The following is an 18,796-nucleotide window of genomic DNA, read 5'->3' on the forward strand; positions in this document are numbered from 1 at the left end:
ACCGTGCATCCAGAAAGTATTCACAATGCTGCACATTTTTTTAATGTTACAGCCTTATTGCAAAATGGATGAAATTCATTTTTTTTTTACCTCAGAATAGAAGTTTTTTTTTAAAGATCTTTGCAAATTTATGAAAAACACAAAAACCAAGAAATCGCATGTACATTAATATTCACAGCCATGAAGCTCAAAACTGACCTCAGGTCCATCCTGTTTCCACTGATCATCCTTGAGATGATCTGCAACTTAACTGGACGCAACCTGGGATTAATTCAGTTTACTGGACATGATGTGGAAAGGCACACACCTGTTTGCATAAAAGGCCCCACAGTTGACAGTCCATGTCAGAGCACAAACCAGCATGAAGGTAAAGAAATTGTCAATCGACCTCCGAGACAAGATTGTCTCGATGTACAAATCTGGGAGAGGGTACAGAAGCATTTCTGCTGCTTTGAAGGTCCCAATGAGCACAGTGGCCTCCATCATCCGTAAATGGAAGACATTCAGATCCACCAGGTCTCTTCTCTTCCGAGACCTCAGACTGGGGTGATGGGTCATCTTTCAGCAGGACAATGACTCTAAGCACATAGCCAGGATATCAAAGGAGTGGCTTCAGGACAACTCTGTGAATGTCCTTGAGTGGCCCAGCCAGAGCCCAGACTTGAATCCAATGGAACAGCTATGGAGAGATCTGAAAAGGTCTGTGCACCGATGCCCCACATCCAACCTGATGTAGTTTGAAAGGTGCTGGGCAAAACTGGAATGGAATGGCAAGGAATGGGCAAAACTGCCCAAAGATAGGTGGACCAAGCTTGTGACATCATATTCAAGAAGAGCTGAGGCTGTAATTGCGGCTGAAGGTGCATCAACAAAGTACTGACCAAAGGGTGTGAATACCTATGTTAAGGTGCATTTACACATAACCAAGACGCGTTAGGAATATTTTTCTGTCATTCGTGACACATTCCTGACATTCTTAATGTGACTTAATGCATCTGAATAGGTTTCTTAATAGTGCGTGTTGGCGCGTGATATTCTTGATATTCGTGGAGTATGTTTTTGCCTGTCAAAAAATCTTCCACCAATGTCACAAACCACCCTAATTTCGTCTCAAGTTGTGGAGGTCGCAACTGAGCGTATTGCTCTGTCTTGATGAGTATTGATCCTTAATAGAACGTGGCAACGTTCGTAGTGGTTCCTGTGATGGATCTTGGAGCCCAAACTTTCACGCGTTATTACGAAGTGACATGGAAACTGTCAAGTTTTGACACGACTTGTAACGCGGTGTCACATTTCACTGCGCGCCACGGCGAATCAGTTTTCTGTCACATGCGCACAATTAAACTCGGCTCTAAGTGTTGTTCCACAGTTCGTGCTGAAGCTCCTCAGTATGCTCTTGCAGGTGTTCCACCTGCTGTTGTAAATGATGAGGGGGAGAACGAGTCTGAGCCAGAGGAACCAGGAGCGAGAGGAGACTCACGTGCAGCCAGACATCTCTGCACCTCCTCCAGTCCGGCGGAGGAAGAAGCGCACGCACAATTAAACCCTGCTGCACAACATTCAGTTTGATTGTTGACACCAAGTCGGCTAAAAGTCTAATTTCAGTGCTCTTCAGCGCGCTCCTGCAGGTGTTCCACCTGCTGCATGTGCCTGATGTTTGGGAAAATGTGCGAGACGAGAGCCGCATGAAGCCACACATCTGACTCTGTCCTCCTCCTCCTCTCTGCGCCATGGAGTGGCGCAGAGTCCAACTATGCATGCAGTCATAAAGTTCTTCTGAAAAACTGGAGCGATCTGAATTCGGATGGATGAATATGGGTGTGTGTGTGGAGACAATTCACCTCGTTCACAACGTGACAGAACTTAATGATGCGCTGTTACGCGCAATAGCGCGGAATACTATTCTTGACTGTGCGTAATGGTTCCTGATAATTCTCCAGCAACATGTGCCATTAATCGTAATGTGTGGTAACAGGTTGCAGCAGTTCCTGAGGACACCTGACGCCTCTGCCCCGAATAATCACATTTGTGATCAGTGGCCAAGAATGTATACTTCGTGGCATTCGTGACTTGTCGTAGTTATGTGTAAACACAGCATTACATGTGATTTTGCTGTTTACTTTTAATAAATTTGCAAAAATTAAAAAAACATTAATGTCATCATTATGGGGTTATGAGCAGAATTTTGAGGGAAAAATGAATTTACTCCGATTTTGTAATAAGGCTGTAACATAACAAAAATGTGGAATAAGTGAAGCGCTGTAAATACTTTCCAGATGTGCTTTTTGTTGTGGTAAAACTCCCTGAAATCTATAGACCTGGACCTCAGTGCGCGGAGCCACCTATTTTTGCACTGTTGACTCCATTGGTTGGTAAACCAAGGGACTGTATAGTTGCTGTGGTGGACTGACTCCTTCCAATATCATCAGATCTCATAATTATGGCACTCAGTTTGATGAAATAGATTGCATTCTGGGAAATCCTGAGACATTAGTGGGATCCCCAGTAAGATGCAGAACACAGCCAGAATCATAACCAATGTATACAGAAGCATTGTAAGAGATGTCCAGAGTGTAGTAAGGGAAGTCATTTACCTCAATGAATTCTGATATTTTTGTGTGGAAAAACTATTTTTAAGTGAAAAACTCTGGTCAATGCTTGCATAAACTGGCTGTTTGGTTAGGTTGTGCAGTTCAACGGCAAGCAAAAGTTCACTGACCTTGAGCTTTCCGACAATGCTTCAATGTCTGTGGAATTAATTGATGCCCTGATTGCTACAAATTTAAAATCACCGTAGGTAATGTCATTATTCAGTGATCATCCGATCTGTGAAATCCTAAATTTATATTAAATATCAAATTGGCTGCATTGTCTGCCTAAACTTACATGCAGCAGACTAATCTTATATGGCAACCGTGATTTAAGACAAATGGGGATCAGTATGCTTTCACTTTTAAGTTCAGATTTTGGAAGAAAAAAGGTCAACCACTTTCATTTATTCTTTCAAACTTTCTGGATGGAATAACGCAGTCGCTTTGCTTCGACTGGCTGGCTCGCAGTACACGAGCGCCTCACACAGACAGCAGGTCGAGCAGGCTGGCCCTACCTCCTGCAAAGAGCAGGAGACAAGAGGGACAGAAGCAGTGCGACTCGTTGAAATGTTGGTGATTTATGTAAACAAACACACACGTAAATGGTGATATGTCAAGACCAGCAAAATGATTGTGTTCATCGTTATATATTAAACGATAAGTCAATATAGTAATTATCGTGATGGCCTCGGCAACTAGAAAATGTCAAATGCCAACAAATTTTCTGGCTGTGGCAGATAGATAGCTACTTTCAGGAGATGGGGTGAGCCAGTGGTCTACCACGTTCCCAGTCAACACCCAGTGTTATTTTGCAGATTGGTGGATGTGGCTTATGACTGGACACAAATTATGAATTCGTACCAATTATGACATACCTGCTCCACTCCAGGGCAAAGTTGGAATGCCAGCTGTCTGAGCCACAATAGAGGAGGCAATTTTATCTCCTAGAGCCCACATGGCCTTACTAGGGGGACCTGAGGGTGAATACAATCTTTTTTAAAATCATGCAATCAGCAGAGTAAAGTGGATGTCTTGGTTATATGTAGGTCAGTTCAAATGTCAAAAACAAACAAAATGAGAAACTTGTCTTACCCATGAAAGCAATACCATTCTTGTGAAGCAGCTCGGGAAGTTTGGGGTTCTCTGATGCATGACCCCAACCAGCCCACACTGCCTATTAATAAAATAAGGGGGACACACAATAGAACAGTAACAGACATTCAATCACATACAAGGTCTGTCAATAAAGTAACGGTCCTTTTTTTTTTTCAAAAACTATATGGATTTCATTCATATGTTTTTACGTCAGACATGCTTGAACCCTCGTGCGCATGCGTGAGTTTTTCCACGCCTGTCGGTGACGTCATTCTCCTGTGAGCACGCCTTGGGAAGGAGTGGTCCCGCCCCCTCGTCGGATTTTCATTGTCTGGAAATGGCGGAATGAAAAGGACTTTTTTTCCATCAGAATTTTTTCAGAAGCTGTTAGAGACTGGCACCTGGAAACCATTCGAAAAATTTATCTGGCTTTCGGTGAAAATTTTACGGGCTTCACAGAGAATAAGGTCTGTTAGTACAGCTTTAAGGACCCCTTTAAGGACGCTCGGCGCACCGCACTCCGACGACGCGGCACAAGCCACCGGACCATTTCTAAATGGATGGCTCTGTGGATACGAGACCGTCGTGTGCTCTTTCTCTGGTTATCACAAGAGCTGGACATCAGCCATTTTCCGGCAGATTTCACTTTTAACAAGAGATTTTGTCATGGAAAGCCGCACGGGGGCTTCGCGCGTCACGACCGATTCCCTTTGGAAGCGAGACAAAGGAACACCTCCGTTTCGGCGTGTCAGAGGACAAGTTTGGACATGTCCAGCTCTCCACAATTTCACTGATACTTACTGGACTGGTAAGCATTGAAAGCCGAGATAGACATGTCCAAACTTGTCCTCTGACATGCCGAAACGGAGGTGTTCCTTTGTCTCGCTTCCAAAGGGAATCGGTCGTGACGCGCGAAGCCCCCGCGCGGCTTTCCATGACAAAATCTCTTGTTAAAAGTGAAATCTGCCGGAAAATGGCTGATGTCCAGCTCTTGTGATAACCAGAGAAAGAGCACACGATGGTCTCGTATCCACAGAGCCATCCATTTAGAAATGGTCCGGTGGCTTGTGCCGCGTCGTCGCAGCTCAGAGCGTGGCGCGCTGAGAGTGCTTAAAGGGGTCCTTAAAGCTGTACTAACAGACCTTATTCTCTGTGAAGCCCGTAAAATTTTCACCGAAAGCCAGATAAATTTTTCAAATGGTTTCCAGGTGCCAGTCTTTAACAGTTTCTGAAAAAATTCTGATGGAAAAAAAGTCCTTTTCATTCCGCCATTTCCAGACAATGAAAATCCGACGAGGGGGCGGGACCACTCCTTTCCAAGGCGTGCTCACAGGCGAATGACGTCACCGACAGGCGTGGAAAAACTCACGCATGCGCACGAGGGTTCAAGCATGTCTGACGTAAAAACATATGAATAAAATCCATATAGTTTTTGAAAAAAATAAAAAGGACCGTTACTTTATTGACAGACCTCGTATAATGTTATTGCATAGGCTGGGGAAACACAATACGCAAAAAAAAAAAAAAAAAATCTGTGTTATACCTGAACAGGTATGCGTTTAGCAATGTCCAGAATGAGTTCTACATTGGCATAGTTGTTGTTATTGGTCCCTCCTGGCACAGGCACGTAATGATCTGCCATTTTGATGTACTCTGAAAAATGAATGCAAGAAAAACTGATGAAATCCCTCATTTGCTAATCAAATGGGTTTAAAGCACTCAATTATCTCACAAAAAAAGACAACCAAAACATAGCTACTTTCACACCAGGTCAGCATCCTGTACTTCATTTTGCCCTTAATATGTCAAACCTATTTGGCTTCTTTAAAAAAAATAAATAAATAAATAATTACGTTTACGACATCAATCACATTTTACTGCTCCTAAATGTTGACTTGTGTCAACATCTGCAGCTACCTGCATTGGCCTTCAGATCCTCTGGGGTAACCATCACAACAAATCGGATTGCTCTTTCATTGCGGAACATTTCATAAGCCCAGCGACGGATGGAGCGCATACATTTGACTGCTGCAATGCCATTGTTAGCAATGAGGACCTGGAGGTTAAAAATAATTGAGTAAGCAATGTTAATGAGATATATTCAAGTTAATACTGTAACAAGTAAAAGACAGTTACAGCTTGGAGGCAGAAATAACTAAGACTGTAGAAAAGTGATGATTTCATCCTCTGGGAAAATATGTGATAAAACAAGTACTAACAGTTTTCATTTACCTTCTGATGAATTAGGTCTTGTGCCCTTCAAGTTAACTGAAGCTAGTGATTCAATTCAAACTTTGATTTTTTAAATGTATATATTGTATAGAATCTATTTTATAATTTTAGCCTTCAACCTTATGACCTCATGACATATATACAGTTGAAATATAGTTTGTTCTATAGATGGTTCGTATAGTATGACTGAGTTCTTTGTATGAGGGAGCCAGTTATGTTTGAATACATACATAAGTAAAAACCTGTGTACATCTTTAAAACATGTGACATTTTTATATTTCTAATATATTTGTTTTCCTTTAATGCAGTTGCAAATGGTGAGATTTATTTAGATCTCAAACAAATGCATAAATATGACAGAGTGCCCATAGGTTGACCAACGGCTTAAGTCAATGCCATCAATTTTGTAGAAACTTGGGGCCACGTTTTATTGTATCCAAACCAAGATAGAACTGGAAAATCCATTGATGCTGATGTGTATCTCTGGCTATCATAGCATGAAGTGAATGAAAGTCTATGACCTCTCATAGATGTGTTGACAGTCTATAGGTTTCTTCCCCAACTAAGGCTGGTACCTATTTACAGCTGGGTGGTCAAGTACAGTGAGGATAACCTGTACAGTTGGGTGGATTGGCAAAAGATGAAGTATCTTGTTTAATTGCACAATCAGGTAGCATGACTGGAAATCAAACCCAGGTCTACATATTGACAGTCCAACTCCTATCCTACTGAGCTACCTGATCTACTGTAAAGGTAAAACAACTGTTCATATGGACAATGATAGTAGCAACACAAACAAAGTTTCAGCTTGCAATCATCACTTCAATTGTGGAATATGAAAAATCTGTCCACTGTATTGGTTTAGGAGAGAAAAACAAAAGCCCCAACATTCTGTCCTACAGCATGTGGTCTAGGGGCATGGTAGATCTTGTTGCATCCATGTACATGAGTTTATAAGGCAATAGTCACTGCCATGACTATATTATATGGCAAATAACTGTTTTGGAAATTGTTATTCACCATTTTGTCTGTCTTTATTCCTTCAACATTAAATTGTAAAGATTAACATGAATATAATTTGTTCCCCCTGCAAACACCTCTTTTGTCTTCATGATTTATTAAAGAGGAGAAACAATAATCAATACCTTCTCAATAACCTTGTTACCCCCAAAGCGAGTCACAAATTCAGCAGGAGAAGCCACAGTGAAGTCCCTGTGCAAATCAACACGCCGACGATCTCTGCCCTGCTTCACCAGGTGCAACCCTGACATACTTGGCCTGGTTAAAGAAATGCAATGGAATGGAAAGGAATGGGTGTAATGAGAATACATTTTCACCTTTGGAATACAAAATGGTATGTGGGCAACAAAAAACAAGCAGATAGTTCACATTAAATTTGTGCAATGAAGCACATTAGGAAAGACTGCAACATTTCAGTATCACTTTCATGGAAGCCATCGGTCAAGATGATTGCATAATCATAGTTGTAAACACGTGTCAGTGTGTGGCTATAGCGTTTCACAGATTTATCAGTGTGACAAGATTTATACACAAGAAGCAGGTAGAGCAGACTGCTCTGTCTGTCTGTCACAACAGTTTGTATTTCTCTCTCTTGGTATATGGAGCAATAACAATACACAGTGACATCCACCAAAACAGGGGGGGTATAAAATAAAAAACAGTCATAAGGAGCAACAGGTAACTGTTGCTCCTTATGACTTTACATTTCCTCATCTGATTCATGCAAACATGAGACAATGCACAGTTGAGCATAGGGGGCCCCATACACTGATTTGGATCCCTATGCTGTGATTTAACTAACATATAGCGGGGCTTTTCTGGTTTTTTTTTGGGGGGGGGGGGGTTTGCCCTTTTTTTAAAACAGCATTTAAGCAACACAAGTTAGCAACACAAAGAGGCCCTCAAAATGCAGGAAATAGTGTTTCAAAGGGTTATAAATTTCAAAGTTTTCTGGGGGATGGGTTGAGGGATGACCCAGACCCTCCTACAATACTCACACCTGCGCATCACGCAGCTAGGTTAAGTTCCCTCCATACTGTGAAAAAATCCTGGTGAGAACCCTTTGAAGTTTAATATAAACAAAAAGGGAACCATAAAAGCCAACATTATTTTTTCCTTCTTATCAGTAAAAACAAAATGGGGGGTTAATAACATCACATAGGCTTGGCACAGTTTATTTCTTCATTAGCAACAGTTCTTCATTAGTACAGTTAGTGTTTTCACCTCCACCTAAAATAATCACCACAGTGTTCATTTAAATGTGCCTAACAGCTCTTTTGTGAAAACAGCCTTTAAACTATAAAGCCTATTGGTTAACTGCAAGCATCAGGAGAGAACATTTCAGTGAGAAACAAGTGTGCCGTCATGGTTAACTGGAACATGCAATGCTCAGGGTCAAGCTCCACCCCAAACAGAACCAAAAGGGGGAGTGAGCTTTGCACATGAAGGGCGTGGAAGCACCTGAGCTAGTTTGGCAGGCTGGCTTCTGTAGCATGAAACTGCTCTATTGCATCACTGTGGGAGTTACTGGCATGAGGAAAATGAGTGCCTTCTGAGTAGGGACTTTGATTTGAAACTAGCTGCGGCGGTGAGAGAGGTTTTTCTAGACTATGCGACACAGCTATTACAGGGGATGGGGAGGCAGACACCCCTGTAATTCCAGTTGAAAAACTACCATCCCATATAGGGTCAGGTGAATGTCACAACTCTTGGCCCCCTTTGTCCTTTTTAAAACCAATTACACAAAACCAGATGGGGCAGGACTCTTGACAGCTTGGCGACCCTGATGTATATAATGCGGATGTGAAAATAATTTTTTTTTACCCCCATACTATATAGAAATCATTGGGCAAGAAAACACTGTCCACATGGTCCCCTGAATAGAAACCATAAACCAAACATCGAAAAAGCACTTTTTTTTGTCACTATGCCACAGATGACTGGAAGGGAAGAACGTTTCAGCAGAACCATGTTCCAACTAGGGTTGGGACAACTAATGAAAAATAATTTGTCGACCAGTCAGGTGCTATTAGTCATCAACAGGTCAGTGACTAAATTTGACATTGACTGAACTGAGCCAATTTCAAATCTCCAAATGAAACTCAAAGTCAAATGTGACATTTATTTTAATAAACATAAGCACAAAGTCACAGATACAAAAAACAGCACTGGCATGAAGACGATACCTGCATTCATTTACTAGGCATAAACTATCCATTTGAGCTAACAAATTCACCTGCTAAGGTTCACACACTTTCTTCACTGAGTGAAGGGAGTGGAGGCAGCTCCAGCAGGTCTGTTCTTTTAAGGGCTAAATGAACTGAATAAATGGCTTTCAACAAGTCGAATGTTAGCTAGTGATAGACGACTATTACAAATAGTCATCCCATCCCTAATTCCAACTAATATTAGAAAGACTACAAATGAATTTACACAATAAATCTATTAACTCTAGACAATTGCCTACATAAGCAAAACTTCACCATTTCCACCAACTCAAAACTAATTTCAATTCTGTCTAGAGTTTCAGAAGAAAGAGAATGAAATGAAGACTGTCCAGTTGGACAGGAAGGATGAAAGCTTAAAGGTGGTATCACAGTGGTTTCTGTGTGTGTGGGGGGGGGCTCAGTGAATCATTCTCAGTTTCACAGATATGCATTCTGGAAGGTCTCAGTCTCCCACAGCAACAAATCGGCATGTGAAGATTCCAGCTGACCAAAAAAAATGATGACACAAAGCTCCGGATTTGTACCATGTGATGTGCAGAAACAACCGCCACACACCCGTTGTATAACTTTATCCCAAACTCTGTGCTTCTGCAAAACCTCTCAACAATATCCCGGTGTCGCCGACCGGTGGACGTCCCCATAAAAATCCCCCCCGCCTTCACTGCGCATGCACCATTTCGGAGTGTCAGCAGCAATCCACCGATTATTACCTTGGATCTGCTTAAACTGCACTCTAGTCATCATCTATCTCAGCGACAGATATCTGAAGCTTTTGTACAACAATCATTACCACATAAATTTAGCATTATTTCATAATAAAAGACGGGGGAGCGATCAGAGTGCAACAGCAGCGTGTCTGAGTCTGACTCTCTTGAGTCAGACTCTTTACACACAAAGCGATCAAAGGGAATAATCTGACTATTAACGATCAGATGAAATAAAACCTCTTGTCTAAAGTCAGTTTTAAACAGAAACAAGGCAGTCTTAAGCAGAAGTGAGGTGATAAATCGGTGAATTGCTGCTGAAACTCTGAAATGTCACATACACAGTGAAGGCAGGGCAGACCGATTTTTTTTGGGGGGGGGGGGGCGTTCGGTCGGCGACACCGGCTTGTACACAACGCTACAGACTCCATGGAAATGCAAAGGATAACCAAAGTATGTCAAAGTTTGAAAGGGAAAACAAAAGGAATTTTTGAAAATTGATTGATGATTAACAACACCACAGCACAATGACAGTATATCCTGTCACAACATAAACCACCTCAAAGTGCTATACACAAGTAAGGTCTAGAATCTAGACCTTATCCACCTCATAAGTAAGCACACTGGCAACATTGGTCAGGAAAATCTCTCATTTTTTACTATTTTACAGGAAAACCACTGTGTATTCTACAAAGACAGAATGCTAACACAGGTAATGCAGACAGGTCTGTATTCCAACCTTAAGTTGTGTAAGGAGCCGTCGATGTTGTCAAAGCCCATTTCATACATGCTGTCAGAGCTACTGGATGATGGCGACATGGAGCGCAAATCTTTCTCCTCCAGCTGCACGCCTAACTTCACTTGGATTTCATCTTCCGAGTTCTCCTCCGATACTAAACCCACAATAAAGTGAGAGTGCAACACTGCACCAGTTGGATTCTTCTTGGCAGCACCATCCTGCTGTGCCATGGCTGGACGACACGAGCAGGCTGCAAACACTGGAAAGACAGACAAATGTTTTAGCAACAGTTATAAAGGAGTTACAGAGTCCAAACTTCTTTGGTCAGTCTGACACTAGATTGCAGCAACTGGCATATAATGGTTTGTCATATTGCATCAGGTGGTTATGTAAACTAGCCGTGTCTGATAGTGCAACAGATACTGCAACACCGGCACCGTCTGAGTACAAGTGAAAACAATTGGAAACCAGACTTTAAGAAGGATATAAAAAAAGCTGCCATTTACACTTACGCTTTTTGTGCTGTCACAACCAACAGAATTACATCCAAAATCTGTTCCCACATGAAAATACTGAGCTACAATTACCAATACAGTGATCAAACTTTCATTCCTAATACCTCAGCTCAAAGCGACTGACTGACAGTGATCCAATACTCAGATGAAAATTTACTTGTGTAAAAGAGTTGGGGTTCATTCTTCTTTGAGCAAGCTAAAAAAACATGAAAGTAGTATCTACAACCCCAAATCAGAAAAAAGTTGGGATGGTATTCAAAATGCAAAAATACCACAAAAACAACAGTGTGACTGTGACATGTACTTTGACTTCCATTTTATTGTAAACCATATGAACCCAAGTAATTTAATGCTTTCGCTTATCAATTTGATTTCATTTGGTAATATAAATCCATTCCAACATATATGGTCTGCAACACATCCCAAAAAAGTTAGGACACTAAAGCATTCACCACTTTGTAAAGTCATTCTTTGTCAGAAGATGTTCTAGCGGATACCAAGCAATCAAGCATGTCAAGTGTTATTTTGTCCCATTCTTCCTACACTACTCGCATTTATTAAAGGAGCAGATATGCTTTTGTAGTGTTGACAGGATTATCAGTAATATGCCAAATAAATGCCAGGAGTATGTAAATGCGGGGGGGGGGGGGGGGTGTGCATACATCTTATTGATTCAAGGAAATGTTGCACGTTTTTTTAATCCCAATTAGCAACACAACATCAAAGTCTTGATTGTAAGTCTCTCCTAATTAGTGGTCTCTGATGTTTTTTATTGCTCTCATTCGGCAATTCATACATCTTCTGAGATTTTCTTTGGAAGTGATGGCACGGATTTGCAGAGGAGATGAAACACTTCACCCCATATCTCAGAGTCTGTCGGATTTTGGAACTTAAAGTGTCGTGACGCTGTTGTTTGTGTCACAGGATGCTGGTTTACTGCTGCCGTGATGATCATGGACGTGGACTGTCCCCACCACACTGTTTTTACAGACTGCCTGGACACACAGATGTATGTCTCAGATTCGAAAAACTGAAAAGGCACCATTTTCAGGAGATAATGGACTCCCTAACGTACCACAATCGTGACAGATGAGATGATGGTAGGGTTGCAATCGGACATTCTAATCCAATTACATTTTTTCTGCAAATCTGGTTGGTTAATGGTGTGAGATTTCAGACCATAAAATATCGCACTGACAGTGGCAAAATATTAAAACCGTTTCACATTTAATGTGTTACTCCGCTCCCTGTCCACATGCGTTGCTACGTAGATGTCAATAATGGCACCGTCAGCTGAGAGAGAGAGGTTGCCAACCGCCACTAAACACGAAGAAGAAGAAAGCGAGGGGGGAGACTGGTGGAGCAACAACACCGAAATGGATTAATTTAACATACCATACAAAAGTATTGATGTGGATTCTGCTCACAGAATTTTCAGTTTTGCATGAAGACGCTGTTGCTATGGTAAGCTCTGACGAGCCGACCACACCCTTTGTCTGCATGACATTTTTACCAAACTATATTATTATATGGATTAAGATTATAGTCTTCAGTGGTGGACATGGATCTGTGCAAATGCTGGAATTGGAATAGAATGGGGAAAACCCCCCTTGTGTCTGATGATTTGCGGACGTTAATACTGGATTACGGTCAAAAATTGAGTTTTGCGTTTTATTGCTAAAACGGCTATTTGTGACCGTAAAATCCAACATTAACTTCCGCAAATCATCAAATTTGTGTTGTTCCCTAATTATGCACACGCACGATCAGAACCTGAGGGCAAGTGGACTTGGACATTATTCTCTGGCTGTCCATCTGTGTGAAGACTAGTGGACCTTTAATCCGTTGGCTGGCGATTTCGCATGCGTGCGCTCATGATACATGCGTGGGGGCTTCTTTGATGTTATGGACTTTTAAATTTGGAAATCTTTACAGCTTGGTGAGTGGCATGTTCATTTTTTTAACTTTTGCTTTGTGTATTTTTCAATGCAGCTTTCAATGAAAGTAAAATTTTTATTTTACTTTGAGAGTCTGTGGGAATTTGTATCTTAGTCAGTCTGTGCGCAGCAGGCTATTTTAACGCACAGATCTGATCAGAAACTGTGAGAGACCTCCAGGTGGTAACCATTCTGAAAATTAAAATGGCTTTGAGGGATGATTTTATGGGGATTACACAGATTAAGGAGTGCTCCAGCCGGTTTAAAGACCGCCCACAGCTGCTGAGAGCGCGTCGCGCTCCGAGTGCCGATAGACAGGCTGAAACCCCGCTGAAACAACCAGATCATTTCCAACGTGAAGGCTTTGTTGATCCGGGACATCGTCTGACTTACACAAAAATGGCAGCAGACATGGACATCAGTACTTTTTCGGCACATTCCACTGTTACAGGAGTTTTTTCATGGAAAGAAAAGCGGACGAATGCGCCACCGTGCCGCTCATGACGCGGCACAAAACCACCTCCGTGTTGGTCTCACAGGACGGCTTTGAGATGGCTTTCAGTGGGTTTTCAGTCGTGTGACTATCCGAGAAATTGTGGATGAACCTGGACATGCCAGAACATGTCCTGTGAGGCTTCATCACGGCGTTGCTATGCGCCATGCGGCACCGCCACGACGCGCGGAATTCCTCCGCTCCTCTTTCCATGACAAAAACTCCTGTAACAGTGGAATGTGCCGTTCATTTCCAAACTAGACGCTGTGTTTTATCCGGAACGTCCTCTGATTAGCACAGGAATTGCGGAAGACGTGGACATCAGCACTTTTTCGGCACATTGAGACAGACGTGCGGAGGAATTCCGTGTGTCACGGTGGAGCCGCATGGCGCAAAGCAACACCGTGATGAAGCCTCACAGGACATGTTCTGGCATGTCCAGGCTCATCCACAATTTCTCGGAAAACCCACCGACAGCCGTCTGAAAGCCGTCCTGTGAGACCAACACGGAGGTGGTTTTGTGCCGCGCCATGAGCGGCACGGTGGCGCATCCGTCCGCTTTTCTTTCCATGAAAAAAACTCCTGTAACAGTGGAATGTGCCGAAAAAGTACTGATGTCCATGTCTCCTGCCATTTTTGTGCAAGTCAGACGATGTCCCGGATCAACAAAGCCTTCACGTTGGAAATGATCTGGTTGTTTCAGCGGGGTTTCAGCCTGTCGATCGGCGCTCGGAGCGCGGCGCGCTCTCAGCAGCTGTGGGCGGTCTTTAAACCGGCTGGAGCACTCCTTAATCTGTGTAATCCCCATAAAATCATCCCTCAAAGCCATTTGAATTTTCCGAATGGTTACCACCTGGAGGTCTCTCACAGTTTCTGGAAAAAATTGATGCAGCATAGCTCCAAATCGTTCAGACATTAATTCGCAATAAAAATTCGACGAGAGGGGTGGACCACTGCTCACACAAAGCCTGCTCACAGGCGAATGACGCAACCGACAGGCGTGAAAAAAGTCACGCATGCGCACGAAGGTTCAAGCTTGGCTGATGCAATCACACGTGATTCAAATCCATATGGTTTTTGAAAAAAATAAAAAGGTCGGATACTCTTCTAACAGACCTCGTATAAACGCAACACTTTTGGTTTTGCTCCCATTTTGTATGAGATGAACTCAAAGATCTAAAACTTTTTCCACATACACAATATCACCATTTCCCTCAAATATTGTTCACAAACCAGTCTAAATCTGTGATAGTGAGCATTTCTCCTTTGCCGAGATAATCCATCCCACCTCACAGGTGTGCCATATCAAGATGCTGATTAGACACCATGATTAGTGCACAGGTGTGCCTTAGACTGCCCACAATAAAAGGCCACTCTGAAAGGTGCAGTTTTGTTTTATTGGGGGGGGATATCAGTCAGTATCTGGTGTGACCACCATGTGCCTCATGCAGTGCAACACATCTCCTTCGCATAGAGTTGATCAGGTTGTCAATTGTGGCCTGTGGAATGTTGCTCCACTCCTCTTCAATGGCTGTGTGAAGTTGCGATGACGAACTGGAGTCAGGTTGAGACCCCGATGAGGACGACGAGCATGCAGATGAGCTTCCCTGAGACGGTTTGACAGTTTGTGCAGAAATTCTTTGGTTATGCAAACCGATTGTTTCAGCAGCTGTCCGAGTGGCTGGTCTCAGACGATCTTGGAGGTGAACATGCTGGATGTGGAGGTCCTGGGCTGGTGTGGTTACACGTGGTCTGCGGTTGTGAGGCTGGTTGGATGTACTGCCAAATTCTCTGAAACGCCTTTGGAGACGGCTTATGGTAGAGAAATGAACATTCAATACACGAGCAACAGCTCTGGTTGACATTCCTGCTGTCAGCATGCCAATTGCACGCTCCCTCAAATCTTGCGACATCTGTGGCATTGTGCTGTGTGATAAAACTGCACCTTTCAGAGTGGCCTTTTATTGTGGGCAGTCTAAGGCACACCTGTGCACTAATCATGGTGTCTAATCAGCATCTTGATATGACACACCTGTGAGGTGGGATGGATTATCTCAGCAAAGGAGAAGTGCTCACTATCACAGATTTAGACTGGTTTGTGAACAATATTTGAGGGAAATGGTGATATTGTGTATGTGGAAAAAGTTTTAGATCTTTGAGTTCATCTCGTACAAAATGGGAGCAAAACCAAAAGTGTTGCGTTTATATTTTTGTTGAGTATATATATATATATATATATTTTTTTTTTTTTTTTTCACAGTTATATACACAACACTTATAAGCATTTATTTTGATTTTAACAGGCTGTGTTTATGACTAATTGTGCAGGTGCACTAAACCTTCTCAGGGCTCCAGATTTTACCGTGGCTGCATCAAAATGAACAGTTATCACTTAAAAACGAGTCGTCATAACACAACATCACACTTGTGTAAACTTTGGAATTAATCAGTGCCTCATTTCTTAACGTTTGCAGCTACATTCCATTCAAGCGTGTGCCGGTACACTTGTAATAATCATGTCACCGCTACCGAAAACACATGAGTACTTTGTTTTCGGAAGTCTCCGTAGCTGCTTGTTGTGAATGCCGTATACTTTGAAATCAGCCACGGAAGTACACAAAGTAATCCCAGTGGATCATCAGATGGGCTAAATCTTAACTGTTATGATTTCAATGTGACATGTCATTTAATGTTGAACTTTGGCTTACTCACTGTTTTGTTGGCATATTGAGCTGTTTTGTGATGGGGAAATTTTCAGTTTTGATGTGGATTTTAATTTTAAGAAAAACTGCCAAACCACTCAAGAAGTATCAAAACAAACAAATATGTCCATTCTTGCAATTATATACAGTGGGGGGAAATAAGTATTTGATCCACTGTTAATTTTGTAGGTTTTTCCACCTACAAAGAATGGAGAGGTCTGTATTTTTTATCGTGGTACACTTCAACTGTGAGAGACAGAATCTAAAAAAAATCCAGAGAATCACATTGTATGACTTTTAAATAATTAATTTGCATTTTATTGCATGAAATAAGTATTTGATCCCCTAAAAACCAGCAACAATTCTGGCTCTCACAGACCTGTTAATTTGTCTTTAAGAAGCCCTTTTATTCTGCACTCTTTACCTGTATTAACTGCACCTGTTTGAACTTCTTACCTGTATAAAAGACACCTGTGCACACACTCAATCAATCACACTACAACCTATCCACCATGACCAAGACCAAAGAACTGTTTAAGGACATCAAGGACAACACTGTAGACCTGCACAAGGCTGGGATGGACTACAGGACAACAGGCAAGCAGCTTGGTAGAAGACAACTGTTATGATTATTTATTAGAAAGTGGAAGAAACACAAGATGACGGTCAATCTCCCTCGGTCTAGGATTCCATGTAAGATCTCACTTTGTGCGTAAGGATGATTCTGAGAAAGCTCAAAACTACACAGGAGGTCCTGGTCAATGACCTGAAGAGAGCTGGGACAACAGTCACAAAGATTACATTAGTAACACAGAATGTCGTCATGGTTTAAAATCCTGTAGGGCAGCAAGGTCCCCTGCTCAAGCCAGCACATGTCCAGACCAGTCTGAAGGTCACCAGTGACCATCTGGATGATCCAGAGGAGGCATGGGAGAAGGTCATGTGGTCAGACGAGATCGAAACAGAGCTTTTTGGAATCAACTCCACTCGCCGTGTTTAGAGGATGAGAACAACCCCAAGAAAACCATCCCAACCATGAAGCATGGGGGTGGAAATATACTCTGGGGGTGCTCTTCTGCAAAAGGGACAGGACGACTGTACCGTATTGAAGGGAGGATGGATGGGGTCATATATTGCGAGATTTTGGCAAACAACCTCCTTCCCTCAGTAAAAGCATTGAAGATGGGTTGTGGTTGGGTCTTCCAGCATGACAATGACCCCAAACACACAGCCAGGGCAACTAAGGAGGGGCTCCGTAAGAAGCATTTCAAGGTCCTGGAGTGGAGCCAGTCTCCAGACCTGAACTCAATAGAAAATCTTTGGAGGGAGCTGAAACTCAAAAACTGAAAGATCTGGAAAAGATCTGTATGGAGGGGTGGACCAAAATCCCTGTTGCATTGTGTGAAAACTTGGTCAAGAACTGCAGGAAATGTCTGATCTCTGTAATGGCAGACAAATGTTTCTGTACCAATTATTAAGGTCTGTTTTTCTAGGTGACCCAATACTTATTTCATGCAATAAAATGCAAATTAATTATTTAAAAAAAAAAATCATACAATGTGATTTTCTGGATTTTTTTTATTTATTTATTTTTTTAGATTCTGTCACTAACAGTTGAAGCATACCTATGATAAAAAATATAGACCTCTCCACTCTTTGTAGGTGGAAAAACCTGCAAAATTAACAGTGGCTCAAATACTTATTTCCCCCACTTTAACATAACCTAAAACATGTCGCTGCTCCTTTAATAAGTGTGAGTAGTGCATAAACACATCTTAGGGTGTGAAAAATGCAACAGTGGCAACCCTGCACTGTTGCATTTTTCATTTCAACATTCTTCACACACTCTTTTGGAGACAGTGTAGAACTGGAAGTAAGCCAGTCCAGTACCTGATCTGTATTCTCTCCTTCTGCAGAAATGCCTTTGTATTATTTGTAGAATGTGGTTTGCATTGTCTTGTTGAAAAATGCATGCATGTCCCTGGAAAAGACACCATATTGAAGGCAGCAAATGTTGCACTCAAATCTCAGTGTACTTTTCAGCATTAATGCAGCAAGCACAGAGGTGTAAATTACCTTTGCCAAGAACACTGACACAATCCCACAACATCACAGACACTAGCTTTTGGACTTGTTACTGATAACACGGAATGGTCCTTTTTGTTTTTGTTATGGGGGAGGTGATGGTCTAGTGGTTAAGGTGTTGGGCTTGAGACCAGAAGATCATAGGTTCAAATCCCCGCCTGACTGTAAAATCACTAAGGGCCCTTGGGCAAGGCCTTTAATCCCCTATTGCTCCCGGTGTGTAGTGAGCGCCTTGTACAGCAGTACCCTGACATCGGGGTGAATGTGAGGCATAATTGTAAAGCGCTTTGAGCATCTGATGCAGATGGTAAAGCGCTATATAAATGCAGTCCATTTGTTTTTGGTCTGGACCACACAACCCCCCCCCCCACACACACACACACCAAAAAAAAAGATCTGGAATACTGATTCATCTGACGACAATATACATTTCAACTATGTGATGGTCCCAAACA

General features: G+C 42.2%; 1 protein-coding gene across 6 annotated transcripts in view; it reads right to left on the minus strand.

Moving 5' to 3' along the window:
* acaca (acetyl-CoA carboxylase alpha) overlaps nt 1-18,796 on the minus strand; it is a 122,145-nt gene that overhangs the window by 95,191 nt on the left and 8,158 nt on the right. For 3 of the 6 annotated variants that reach the window (XM_034178779.1, XM_034178778.1, XM_034178777.1), the window contains exons 1-6: nt 10,610-10,834; nt 7,064-7,196; nt 5,604-5,742; nt 5,230-5,339; nt 3,684-3,765; nt 3,467-3,565 (exon numbers count right to left, since the gene is read on the minus strand). In XM_034178779.1, the coding sequence (XP_034034670.1) occupies nt 3,467-3,565; nt 3,684-3,765; nt 5,230-5,339; nt 5,604-5,742; nt 7,064-7,196; nt 10,610-10,689 (643 nt within the window). In that variant the 5' untranslated portion in view covers nt 10,690-10,834. Of the gene's footprint in view, nt 1-3,466; nt 3,566-3,683; nt 3,766-5,229; nt 5,340-5,603; nt 5,743-7,063; nt 7,197-10,609; nt 10,869-18,796 lie in introns of those variants that run through there. The other 3 variants (XM_034178782.1, XM_034178781.1, XM_034178780.1) reach the window with 2 other exon arrangements.

The sequence above is a fragment of the Thalassophryne amazonica genome, chromosome 9 (assembly GCF_902500255.1).
Source record: "Thalassophryne amazonica chromosome 9, fThaAma1.1, whole genome shotgun sequence".
Classification (NCBI taxonomy): Eukaryota; Metazoa; Chordata; class Actinopteri; order Batrachoidiformes; family Batrachoididae; genus Thalassophryne; species Thalassophryne amazonica.